The sequence below is a fragment of the Amaranthus tricolor genome, chromosome 1, assembly GCF_026212465.1.
Source record: "Amaranthus tricolor cultivar Red isolate AtriRed21 chromosome 1, ASM2621246v1, whole genome shotgun sequence".
Taxonomy (NCBI): Eukaryota; Viridiplantae; Streptophyta; class Magnoliopsida; order Caryophyllales; family Amaranthaceae; genus Amaranthus; species Amaranthus tricolor.
In genome coordinates, this window is record NC_080047.1 from 10,019,912 (window position 1) to 10,033,773 (window position 13,862).

At 30.7% G+C, this 13,862-nt stretch overlaps 2 protein-coding genes across 3 annotated transcripts; both read right to left on the reverse strand.

The window, feature by feature from the left end:
- Positions 1-254: 254 nt before the first annotated feature.
- LOC130825074 (uncharacterized) lies at positions 255-3,198 on the reverse strand. 2 transcript variants are annotated; one of them, XM_057690111.1, is made up of 5 exons: positions 1,515-1,781; positions 1,132-1,414; positions 751-1,052; positions 477-662; positions 255-388 (listed from the first exon to the last, which is right to left on the reverse strand). In XM_057690111.1, exons 2-5 carry the CDS (start codon positions 1,297-1,299, stop codon positions 256-258), a joined length of 789 nt encoding a protein of 262 aa, XP_057546094.1. In that variant the 5' UTR covers positions 1,300-1,414; positions 1,515-1,781; the 3' UTR covers position 255. The 2 variants fall into 2 exon arrangements, 1 of the variants encoding a protein (XP_057546094.1); XR_009046834.1 differs by lacking the exons at positions 255-388; positions 477-662; positions 751-1,052 and adding exons at positions 2,084-2,359; positions 2,461-2,718; positions 2,803-3,198 and having other exon boundaries at positions 1,149-1,414; positions 1,515-1,981.
- A 3,812-nt stretch (positions 3,199-7,010) lies between these two features.
- On the reverse strand, positions 7,011-9,014 carry LOC130825082 (probably inactive leucine-rich repeat receptor-like protein kinase At3g28040). Its single transcript, XM_057690125.1, has one exon. It carries the CDS (start codon positions 8,799-8,801, stop codon positions 7,632-7,634), a length of 1,170 nt encoding a protein of 389 aa, XP_057546108.1. The 5' UTR covers positions 8,802-9,014; the 3' UTR covers positions 7,011-7,631.
- Between the last annotated feature and the right edge of the window lie 4,848 nt (positions 9,015-13,862).

Genomic DNA, 13,862 nt, shown 5'->3' on the forward strand with positions numbered 1-13,862 from the left:
ATGCGCGAAAGTCCAAAAAAAGCTTAAAAACCCATAAAATCGAATAGTGTTGTGTACCTTTATTGCTGTCCATTTCGGAAATGTGGCTCTGGAGATAGATCTCATTTCTCCACGCACTTTCTTCATGTGTTGAAACGCATGGGAAAAGTATATATATATATATATATATATATATATATATATATATATATATATATATATATATATATATATATATATATATATAACACTTAATTAAATGAAAATTGGTAAAATTTATAAAATTACGTACGCATTCAACAAGGCTATGAATTTTGTGTTGCGAGGCGGGCTTTGAGGTTTTTGTAATGAGTCGAAGACGTGCACAGTGTTCGTTAAAGGACATATGACCAAAAGTATCCAATGCAAACTACAAATGCAAATTTAAAATCAACAAATTAGAGATAATGAGAACTTAAAAATCAAAAGATAAGTTCAATTTCAAAAATAAAAATTACTCTTCCACATATGGAGCCAGAATGAACGTGTGTTTAGATGCAAGAGAATTATTCAAAACAGTCTCAATGTATGCTTTGACGTTATCTGAATCATTTACGCTTTTAGTACCCGAAATCGGCTCAGGACAAAACCATCCAATTTTTATTGGTGGTAATTCGCAAGAATTTAGCTCCTCGTACGCCGCACTAAACTCACGAATAAGAAAATTTTCTCAGTAATTCGGTTGTTAATACAATTACAATAATGCCTAAATTGTAAGATAATGAACATCACCTCATGTAGACATGGATAAGAGCTACATTCAACATATCTCCTCTCAAAATTTGCCCAATGTCACTAGGACCAATAATTACAAATGGGCTCTCAACAAAGCAGAATTGTTCTTTCTGCAGGGTTAGAACGATTGGGTCCTCCTCAAGCAAGCGAGATGCACATGTGTGCAGCCATTTGCGATCTTGAGAGAGATCTTTTAGCTCCGCATCAGTCAAAATTGGAGTGATTGCCATCGACTTTGACCCAGTCGACACCTTTGATGAGGAATCGATCTCTCTCCTAGAGCCCTTTGAACTCTTTTGCTATTTCAATTTATACAATTAAATTAGTGTAAGCATGCAATTAAAAAATAAAAATAAATAAGATACAAATGATTATTACCATGGTAGTGAATCGGACCCAAGCATATGGCCATGTGACGAAACTACCTAGGGCGTCTGATAGTTTCTCAAGGCTCCATTCTGGCATTGGAACTGGGAGTGAGAAATCTTCAAACCCCTTTAGAATAGTTTCCACGGTCACACCGATGTGGCTACTTGTAACAGGCATTGAATGCACTGTTTGGCCCTCTTTGGTTAGCTGTACCACACCATATGCAACCTCAGTTAAGTCGCCATCACTAGCAACATAACTGAGGCAGCAAAAGAGAACAAAAAGTCGCCTCCTGAAAATTATATCGTTTAGTATAATAAGCATCATAATAAAATATTAAAACATGTTGCAATTTAAATTAATAAGTGCTTATATATTTAAAAACTATGTACCTGTACCACTGGCTCGGGAGTTGGCTCCGGATTTTGAGCAATGGAGTTCATGGTCTCCGGTGTGGGATTTTGCCCTTCAGGGGTAGTAATGGGCTGAAGTGCTACGGAGGTAATGGGCTCGGGTGTGGCTCGACCGAAGCGTTAGGATCCCGATGTTGACTTTGCTGATCCTCGACAATCAGGTTTGCCAAGTCAACAATGGGTGCTCCTATCTTCTGCAACACGAGTGCCACTTTGGCGAGAACGTCCTTCGTAATTTCTGCTCGGAGGGTTGCTACTTCATCAGGTGGCATCGTTCGAGATTGAGTAGCAACACACTCTTTGCCAAATGCCTTCTATAACTCCACGCAGACGCCTCCTTTTCCGACTACCCGCCCTCTATGGTCTTTCCCTAAGACCATATGCAATGCATCAACATTGTCTCTTGGGGTGAACTCCCCCGTAGCTTCTTTTTCCTTCCAACCCATCTGTTCAAATAAAAAGTGACATATATAAAAATTAGTATAAGTAAAATCAAAGCCAAAAATACAAAACAAATCAAGAATATACTTAATAATTTCAAAACTCACCACAGCATTAGCAACCTTCTTCGTTCCCGGATCATTAATGGTAAATTTACCACTTGCATCTCGGGAATGAAGCCCACAATACCAATCTCGCACCCGATCTCTAGTAGGATTATTCACGGTTGCGGAGGTAGTCGTAGATGAGGGCGTGGCTGGACTTTGATTGGGGTATAAACCCCCATCCACCCACTCTTTTCGAACCTCATCATACGTTTTTGGGCCCAAGCGATGGTAAAACTTCCTTTTGCTTGCTGATTCAGAAGCTATACCACACTTTTCCTAATTAATCAATAGAAATCAAATATCACATATTAATTTAATGATTGAATCAAAAGAAGTATCTTCAAATCAAAAGCTATAATATAATATGGAATACTTACAACTTCAATGGGAGTTGTTCTTTTGGCAACAAAAGCCTCCCATTCCTTCTTTGATATGTGACCCCATATTTCGTAGGGCATCTTCGAAGGTGCTTGCTCTCCACCTTCGTTTGCCGTTTTGACCTTTTTGGTCGTACGGGCACGCTTTTTCGTGATCCAGCCGGTTACTAGCTTGGATTTGAAATCTCTGAATCTTTCAGCAACGGCGAAAAGAAACACATTCTTCTTGACCTCATTGCTTTCGATGTGAAAAAGATTCTACAAAAAAAATTATATTTTTTAGTGTCAATTAAATTAATTTTAAAATGAAACTAAATGAATAAAAATAGTAAGGTTGCTTACCACAATATCATTCTATAGAGAGTTCTTCAAACCCTCTGGAATCTCGTTCCATGCGTACAATATGGAAATCTTGCGAATATATAGGCCCACTTGTTTTCCATATTGCCTGCGCCATTTTCTGCAGGCTTGACCCAATGCATTGTATTCCAAATGCATGGGTTCTGTGACTTTCAGGTTTTTCGTAGGACCTTGCCCTTTTCTTTTCTTAGTGGTAGTGGGAGCATCCGTTGGTGGGGCGTCTTCAGCGTCATAATCATTGTTAAGTGGTGGAGCGTCTTCAGCCATACGCTCGTATCTAACAATTTGGTTATCTTCAGTGTCATAACTATGATGCTCATTATCCGAGGTCTCAATCTCAAGGACAATTTCGTCTCTGAAAAGATGCATTGTATATCAGTACCTGAATGAGTATGAATAGAAATATATTAGAACATAGGAACGTAAATTCAATTCTAACAAAATAATGTTGTGTGTTAAAGTGCCAAAAAAGCTTTAAAAACCTTAAAATCGCAACTTACCATGTAATATTAAGAATATGACTATGATTTACAATTCTAATGCGTTCAACACAATAATATATACCAAAAAGTGTTGTGTGCAAAGTTTCATGCAAAACAAACCAAGTTTGAGATGCTTTATGCGCGAAAGTGCCAAAAAAACTTTAAAAACCTTAAAATTCATACCTTGTGAATCACTTAATTCAAATATATTCCTTCCGTATGATCTACACGCATATAACCAACATCTAAATCATCTTCATCTACTGATTTTGGATTGATAAATGGCGGGGAGTCTTCAAAAGCATCATATTCTTCCTCAGCCTTTAATCATGGATGACAGTATTTTGCAAGATTTAGTTCAGGTTCCGATCCAAGTCGCAGCAATTACTATTTATCGAGAATTTAGCTGTTTTTTGTATCTTTATTGATGACTTGATAATGATGTATTTTTTTCATTTTGAGCAAACAATATTTCTTATCAAATGTAATATTTTACTTTTGTTTTAAATAGTTTCAGTTTTTATGATTTAAAGTGTTTAACAGTTCGGCATTTTGAGACTTCCGCAATATTTTTGTATTAAACATTATTATTAAATGTTAATTATATATAGAGATTGTCGCTCCTATTACACTAATAATTTATATTATTGTACTATTTAACTCATATATGAAATGCGTATTATAATGAGACTCTCTCATATAAGAATTTGTGTTAAATTGGATTTATTATTGTTGACTAGATTGAAAATGTGGGCCATTGTCAAATTTAGATTTAAAACTTTTGGTATCATTTTGATTTAGCTATACTTTTAAGTTTTGGGCGTTTGATTTTGTTACATTTTTATCTTTTAACGGATGTTATAAGAGACCATGACGACTCTTATTAGCCAACTCCAAGAAGATAAAAAAAAAAAAAAAAAAAAAAAAAAAAAAAAAAAAAAAACTGACTATTCAAAACATAAAATAGTACAACAACATTCAAAAAATCTTTGATTTCTTTCTTCATCGGAGCTCAACAAAGAACAACTCTCTTTAATGGAGCTCACCGGAAAGGTATGTGCGTAAGTCTAGGATTTGATGTCGGGAACAAGCCTATCTGGATGGTTAAAGAAAGAGAGAACTACCTTTTAATCTCATCTACACACTTTTGATTTCATTTATACAATTCTTTATTTCTTTATTAATATACATCTATCCATTTCTATTATATTAAAAGGATAATATATTACAACTTGTCATAATCCCTTTAAAATTCACATATTACTCATAATGCAATTATAGAGATATTGAATGATTATGCAAAACACCAAAGTAGCTGGTGATTGTTAGTACTCCCCCTCTCAAAAATTGGTCTCATTTTCAATTTTAAACGCTTATTTGAATTTATTTCGTTTTTATATTTTGTTATGTTTCAAATTATTTTTTAATTACTATTATTCATATAATTTATCTTTTTATTTTATTTAAATATTTTTGGCATTTTCCAGTAAATTATAATAGTATATTTTTAACACTTTTATTCAATTTTCTTAATTTTTATTCATTTATATTTGGAGCTTTTTATTTAGGACATATAGAGAGTACTACATAGGGAGTCATTGGATCTTCTTTTAAATTTCATCTACACATTTAACACAGATACTTTTATCCTTTTATTCATACATTCAACTTGATTTGATTTGGATCTTCAGTTCAATTTCTGTACGGTCAATGATTTAACCTTAAAAATCTATGAGCCTTTTGAGTTCTGACTGTCGACTGAAGGCAGTCATTGGATTCCAGTTACTTACGTCATTTCTTACTCCTTCCAGTACAGTATTAAACTAATCAATGAAGTAGAATAATTAATCTGAATAAACTAAACATATTCCTCTTTCCCCAAAAAACATTTTGCTAAACAATAAATACTTCTAGGAAAAAGAAAATTGGCACTCTCAAATCTTAATTAAGTTCCCAAATCATCACGTTTTAGTAAGTAACGGTTATTTGTAAGGTTAACAAATCACTTTTATATGGTAAGATTTGATACGGTGAAAATTTTGTTATTTTAATTTATCTTTTTTGATTTTGTTTATTTTATTATTATTCTTTTTGTCTTTTTGTGGTGATTTACAAATCACGATTATTGATTAGAAATCTTTATTTCCAAAATACTTACAACGTTTGATTTTTCGCGCCGTCTAGTACACTAATTCAATATTTAACATCTCTAATTATGTAAACAAAAACTTATAAAAATTTGATATTAATAATTTTTGCATTAAGACGAATTAAACAATATTTCACTCAACTATACTTTATCATATATATTAAAAATTAATCACAAATTAAAGATGATAAATAAATAGTGAAATATTTTAATGTTACAAGTAATTTGAAACACAAAAAGTAAAATTATCAATCAATTATCTGAAATATAAAAAAAATTATCAATCAATCAAACTAATTAATGAATTAATTAATCTAAAATTAAACTAAACATACTTCTTTGTAGATGTGTAGTGAACTAGTAAACTTCGTTTTTTCTATCATACAAGACACAATTTAATATTAATTAATAGAGTTTTATAATCAAATCAACCAAACCAAGGCTCGAACCAAAATTTTTCACCGAATAGAATGCTCTTAGTTTGGAACAAAATGATCAATATTCTCTAATTATCTTGATAGATTATTATGTCTATTAAAACTTCTATGAAAATTTGAAAATTGAACAATTTTAATAAATTAATAAATATTTTAGTTAAAGAAAATACAACATATATAATTGTCAATTATGTGAATTGGTTTAACAATGTTATATAGGAGTAAATAAAATAATAGAGTTCTTATAAAACTTTGGTAGGTTTAGATATGTAAAATTATTAGGCAAAGCATGGAAGAAAGAAGTTTGGAGTTGCCGGAAGCATTTTAAAAGGAAATGAGAAATCATTCATTGCCTAATTAAGTGAGAACATAATCATTTTGATAAATCTTATAAGTTTGTTTGTAGCTTATTATTTTACTCTGTTCATTGCTTATTTCATCATATTTACTTACAAATTTAAACTTGTTCAAGTTTATTAATAAGAAGTAAGCTTGTGTTTTGCCCTTTTATTTGGTCCAACACCCAACATTTCACATTTGATAAAGCATTCCATTAATCTACATCTCATAAGATCACAATTCATAAAATTTTGCCATACTTCATCATGAAGAAACTAATAGCTTTGTATAAAAATTAAAAACAACTTTATTTCATCAACACCTTTCTAGAACTCTCCAAATTATTCATAATTCAAAATATACAAATTATTACTTCCTCCGTTCTGAAATATTTGCTACATTTTGGTTATAAGCACTATTTATTGTGCAAGCTTATTTTATATATTACGGCTAATATGCGAGTAAAAATATAGTCAAGTGTGTTTTTGTTTGAATCTTTTAATCGCGTACTTTCATAATATTAACATTTAATTTTTATATTGTACTTTCTCTGTTCCAATTTACTTACAATGTTTGCTTTTTCACGCAGTTCAATGAACTAATTCAATCCTTAGTATAACTAATCTCTAATTATGTATAATACAAAATTATAAAAATTTGATATTGATAATCTTTGCAATGAAACGAATCAAACAAGATTTTACTTGACTACTCATATCTCTCAATAGAATTGAATCAAAGAGAAAGAGGATTATTTTTAGGAAAGTGGTAATAAAATGAAGAGAGAGAAATAATTTGTGTGGGTGAAATTAAATAAGAGTTAAAATGTATGAATGAAATTAAAAGAAAGTAGTGGGGCATTGTGCAAAAATAGAAATGATGCAAATTAAGTGGGACGGATCAAAATGGAAAATATTTCAAATTCAATGGGACGAAGGGCGAATGTTTGAACCTATAGATAAAAAATTAACCAAAAATTAAGAGTGATGAATGAATAGTGTTATTTTGTTTAATGTTGTAACTAATTTGAGGCATAAGAAGTATAATTTAACAACTAGATGAACAAAATAACATATGTAAAAATTAAATATAGCACATAGAAGTATAATAAAACGGAGGAATTACTATTATTATTATTATTATACCATCTTTACAAAATGAAATACTACAAAAAAGCATAAAAAGGAATAAAACCCACATGCAAAATTAGTAGTTTACCTATATATATACCTCTCTCAAAAACACGCAAATCTCCACCATCCACGTCAGCACTATCACCACTAAATTCTGTCTCCTCACTTCATCAACGGCACAGATTATAAGAAGTAATCAAACGCGCCACCTCAGCGAGTAGAGCCTTTTTATAAAAATCTTCGACATTTTTTGTCCACAAAATACGACTCTTCAAAATTTCCGTGGCTTTTTTCCGCCGTATATTTGTTTGCACATTGACATTGGTTTCTGTGTCGGCAGGCACAGCTGGGATTTCCGTGGACATCCCTGTAGACAATTATCTCCCAAACTACCGGAAAGCGTCGAATATTTTCCACCGCTGGTGAAAAATCCGGCCGGAGGGGACCCACTTAAGTAATTTCCATCAAGAAATAATCTTCTTAAACTACTTTTTTTACAATACTCCAATGGGATTGGTCCACGTAAGCGGTTGTACCGTAAGGAAAGTGAGGCTAACACAGGGTAGTTTGTAAAATTCACTGATAAATACCCTTCAATTTTGTTAAACCCCAAATCAACGGCTACTAATTCATTGTACCCTTGACTAGGCTTCCAGATCTCGACACCTGTTAAGCTGTTATTTGACAGGTTTATTTGCTGTAAACTAGGAAGTTGAAAAAACCAAGATTGTAAAACTCCGGAGAACGAGTTGGAACTGAGTTCAACCGTTTCTAACTGAGTCAACCCAGTAAATGAAAATTTTGTGATTAACCCAGATAGTGAATTTCCTTTAATAGCAAGCTCGAGTAAATTAAGGGGTAATTTAGGGAGTTGACCTGAGAATTTGTTGAAACTTAAATCAAGCCTAGTCAAACGAGAGAGAAGAAACAGAGTATTGGGGAGTTGACCAGATAATGAATTACCAGAAAAGTCAAGGTCTTGAAGTGATTTAAGTTGACCAATGGAAGAAGGAATCGACCCAGAAAATGAGTTAAATCTAAAAGAGATTGTTTGGAGGAGAGAAAGAGAGGAAATAGAAGGTGGGATTGTTCCATAAAAGGAATTTTGACCAAGATCAAGAACAACGAGTTGACTCAGTTGAGACACGAGTGGAGTGAGTGTACCTGAGTAGCCAACTGAGTCAAGGGTGATGGATACAACTCGGTTGGAATCATCACAGGTAAGCCCACATAGAAAATGAATAGTTTTCGGGTTTGAACATGGGTCAGAAGAAAAAACCCAACTTCCAATACATGAATATGGTGGGATTGATGAAGGTTTAATGGAGGATTTGAATGATTTGAGGGCTGAAATTTCTGTAGGAGGTGTTGAGGACACAGAAAATGGAGTGTAGAAGAAGAAACAGAGGAAGAAGAAAATGGGTTTAAGCAGGATGATCATTTTCTCTGTATTTCACTTATAAAAATTATTATTTTTTTAATTTATTGGGATTTTGGTGGGGTTTTAGAGAGGGAAAGATGAGATCATATGGAAGTGTTATGTGAATCGTGAGTGAGATAGAAGTGAAGAAAGTGGGTGTTTTATAATGGGGTTGAAAAAAAAGGAGGGATGAGGATATTTATGCTTTAATTTAACAGGTGGAAAGCACTAAAAGCATAGACCAATGATGGAATGTACACATATGGAGTTGTAAGGTACTCCATGTTGTGTGTTAAGAGAACCGAAGGTTAGGAGTACAGTTAGTTGAATGTAACGAACATCACTCTGTTACTTCTATATTACTCTTCTTTCACCTTAAATTTGCTAAATCAAAGAGGTTAGGCTCATGGTCAATAATTCGATATTCTACACAAAGATAGAGATCGAGGGTATAAATAGTAGATAGATCATATTTATATCCTACTGAGGAAAAGGGCCGTTAGTGAAAAGTTAGATAAATAAGCAAAACTAAATAGAACCGAAAAAGATAATTAAAAAAGAACTAAAAATATGAGATACCAATAGGACGCCTCAAAAGCCTAGGATATCAAAATTCAAAGAGTTACATATACATCCCAAAACTTAAAAGGACAGAGAAGTGTTTTTTTTAGGTCTTAAGTTGATTTGAAGTTATTGGTAAAATATTTCCTTTATTCCTTAGAATTAGATTATCATTTTTTGTGTATAAATTATTCGATAAAAATTGATATAACAAAATGAGAATAATTATAGGTGGTGAAGGTAAATCTTAGTTGTATGAAAAGTTGTAATGGAAACTAATAGAGAATATCTAATAAGCCGCCAAAAGTGTTACTTGAAGAATAATGTTTAGCAATAATTATTTTTTACAATAATTAGATGTTTCTAAATTAAAAAAGGGATTGGTTTTTCATTTAGCTTTCAATAAAACCATTAAAAAATGTTTAAAAAATGGTACTTAAATTTTAGGTATAAAAATTCTCCAATGGTCTCACGGTAATGTTTTTTAATGGTGAAATCGTTTCTATTAAGCTGTCCAATGTACATTTAAAAGTAATTTTTTTTTTATTTTTTTAAAGTAATTACTTATAACCCTAAAATGATTACTTATAATCTTAAAGTGATTAATTAGAAACTAATTATATGAGTTAGTTTCATAGTCAAACAGTTTAATTGAAGAATTGTTGATTGGTACCACCTATCATCTAACTTTTTAGAATATTAAGGTTTAAGCGAAAAATACAAATTAAAGAAAATGAAAAGTAAGTTTAAAAGCCGAATTCAAAGATATAAACTTACACATATCATAACATTTAGAGTTCATTTTCTTTGATGTTATTTGAGACGAGGTTTCATAATTTAAACTAACATACAGAGTTAAACTTAGTGTTATAAGTTAATAATTAGCTCATTAATTAGGTTTGAAAATTATTGGTTAGTTTACGGTTAAGGAATATTCATTAATTTTTACGTAATTATCACCACCTACAAAAATGATTAATTCTTTTTTTTTTCTTATTGATGGGAATTTTCTAACTAACCTCCAAATAAATAAAAAAACTTCATTCGCTAATGAAGAATTATTAATAGAACTATAAGGTTATAATTTATGAAGGGGCTGAATAGAGTATAATTTTTATCGAATTGTTTGCAGAATTCTAAATACTTTTATTTAAGTTGTCAAGATCCTCTGTATATATAACAGAATCAACTTGCGAAAATTAAAGTTTGCATCACTTTTGAATTTTGATAATCTATGTCCACATAAATTTCCATTTTAACATTACGTTTCAACATCATCAAGTCATTTATAGTTAAACCTTGTACAAAAGTGTGAATAAGTATTATATCATGATAGAGAACGTCAATTTAAGAACAAAAAAATAAATAAATTCTATCAACAAATTTTAACTTTTACATGTATATTGATATTGTTGTGCGACAGCGGAAGCAACAATAATGAAACAATAAGAAAACTCAATGCAAAATAAGAAATTGACATGAGAGATTTAACGTGGTTCACTATCAATGTGATAGCTACATCCACCGGCACCAAGATCAAATAATTTCACTATGATCGCAAAGAATTACAAGATGGATCTCATCACACTCACAAATTAATGGCTCTCTTGTGATCTCTCTCAATTTTGTGAATTATCATATATTAATCCTAAAATGGGAGTTTATATACTAATGCCCAATAAAAGGAAGTTATTACATAATAAACACAAAGTAACCGTCCCAAAAGACACCTCCCGTGAAAAGAAACCGCCATTTCACGAGCCGTGTACAACTACGCGAGCCGCGAAATGGAGACAAGGCAGCAGCTTTTCCGCGCCCCGCGGACCTCCTCTTTGACCCATACTCATCTTCTTCAATGGTGCTTGCTAGTTTGAGTCACCATTAACAACAAATATATTGACATTGATTGGTAGTTAGCTACAATCAATAAAGCAAATATTATTATGTGTATTTATATATATTCCTCTAAATGAATCATTTACAGCTAAAATTATAACATCATATTCTTGAAATTGCAAGAAGTGGTATACCTCTCCTTTTCTATCTTCTCTTTCTTAAAAAAAAAAAATAATCTCTATTGTTGATTTGGTGTTATCATTAATTTTTTGGTTGATGGTAAGCATCTAAATTTGTACGTTTTAACCTTTTTAAATATTATTAGAATAAATATTTATTCTCTCCCTACAGGAGTTGTTGTACTCATTCATCGGGTTGATTCTACCCATATATTGGGTTTTGATCTCCCTTTGTGAGACTTTAGAGTTATGAAGTTTGGTTTGTAATTGATTTGTTAGTAGAGATTAATGCGATAACACAGCAGACACCAAAATTGAAATTACCATCAACTACATCAAATACAATTCTATCTCAAGACTACAACAGATCGAAAGACCCCCTCGTAGAAGGTTGTGTCAAATAGCGATGCGGAAGAGGATATTCAGAATTGTCATATCTCATATACAACGATCGTAGTTTTATTAATTTTAAATTATCTTTGATTAAAGGTATTATGTACTTGCTAATTTTTATCTCTAGTGTAAATGTTGTATGATTCTTTATTAATGAATTAGATGTTATTGAAAAAAAAATTCTTGAAATTGCAATTTTGTTAAAGTAGGTTGTATCTTTATCCAAGGCTAGTTAAGCTAGATGACAAACAAATAAGCAACTAATAAAAACAAACAAGTCCTAATTTCGGCTATTATCCATATTTGTTTATTTATTATATTATATAAACTAAACCAAAACTCTTGGCACTATGGAATCGTATCTTTCACGATCATTAAAATCAATTTCTTAACAGCTGTTTAATTTGGATGTATTTATTGTTGGATAAACATAGGTATTTGACAAACAATTTATAGGTGGTATTTGGTAGCTGATTATATTGACTAATTCAATTAATTGATTTTATTAATTGGTTTGACTAATTAATTTTTAACACACTGTTATGAGCAGTTTGTTTAAAAACACATTATTCATAACAATAAGTTGTTTCAACTTTTTAATTTACTAGACACTAGCGTTTAATGGTTTGACCACCAAATCCTATATTTGTATCAAAATAAATTAAAATTATTGAATAAGCTATTTTGCCAGACAATCCATATACTCGCTCCTTACCACGAGTTTTGATACTTTTTTTTTTTTTTTTTCTGGTGGTTCCATATTATAAACTACATTTCTAATTTAGTTATGACCACTCTTTTTTAAATTCTCATTCACATATTATTTTTATAATTCAATCATATACATTTCTTTGACGTTTTTATAAATTACACTTTTTATTTGTTTTTACCATTTTTAATGATTTAATTATCCTTTTTTTTATCCTTATAACAAATATCATAGAATAAAGAAAGCACCGATTTTATCTATATGAAATTTCAAACCAAGTCATATAAAGCAACAAAAATTTTGTCTTTAATTAGTTCAAGCAATATAAATACTATTGTCACCTAAATATGTGCGGCTTATGTAAAACTAATAACTATCTTATTTATTTACTCGTGTTTTATGAGTTGTGAGAACGAGACAGCTTCTTAGTTGGACATTGGCTGTGTAACAAGTACTTTCTATAAGAATTATTGTATTTGTACTAATTAAATACAACAATCGTACTTTTAATATTATTTATTCATTAGTCTTGTCTTAAGTTTCCTCATAAATTTGTAAAAAAATAATATACTTGTACAAGGTCTTGTTAAATTTGTGTCAAAAGTAATTTTATAATTTTTACATATATATACTTAATTAACTAAAGAGGTTAATAGTTCAAATATTGTGTTAAATTGTCTCAAAACCTTAATATTGTTTTTAAATAGGAACAAAGAAATACTAAATTATATTCTTAAATATTTTTCAAATTAACTAGACAACTAAATACGCTAAAATATTGCTAACAACAAGAACTATTATCTAGAATTAAGAGACATACTTGAAAGTTATCTGATTCCATTACACAGAAGCAAATTCGAACAGAGTGAGCAGTTCGACCTTCCATACTAGTATGTATTTCGTATAATATTCTTACTCTAAATATCTCTGATAATAGGATAGCATGGAGAGACTAAATATATATAATTAGGGACCAAAACTGCCTATATATATAATAATAACCTATAAGTGTTACACAAACTATCAGGAAAGATTGTCCCATAGTGAGATCAAATACATACGAGCTGACCCATTTTCAATTATGACCTACAAGTGATCAATTCTAACCTTAAAGTGATCAGTATTAACTTATAGTATATAACCTTAAAAGGATCAATTATGACCTTTTTAAAGTGATCAGTTTTATCATTAAACTAATCAATTCAGACTTTAAAGTGATTAGTTTATAGTTGTATATAAGTGATTAATTATAACATTAGAGCGGACAACTTTAAGATAACTAACAAGTTTAGAATTGATAAATTACAATCTTAAAGTGAACAATTTAAAGCTTATAGTGCTAAATTATAAGTCATCCCATGTATAGTGATCAATTATAACTTATAATGTTAAACGAGTCCATTA

Bases quoted from the DNA above. Each gene is read 5' to 3' on its own strand.
- LOC130825074 (XM_057690111.1), bottom strand. From the start codon at position 1,299: ATGCCTGTTACAAGTAGCCACATCGGTGTGACCGTGGAAACTATTCTA. The intron at 1,053-1,131 runs GTAATAATCATT...AAATTGAAATAG, and splicing joins GGGTCCGATTCACTACCATG to CAAAAGAGTTCAAAGGGCTC. The intron at 389-476 runs GTAATTTTTATT...TTGCATTTGTAG, and splicing joins CTGGCTCCATATGTGGAAGA to TTTGCATTGGATACTTTTGG.
- LOC130825082 (XM_057690125.1), bottom strand. From the start codon at position 8,801: ATGATCATCCTGCTTAAACCCATTTTCTTCTTCCTCTGTTTCTTCTTC.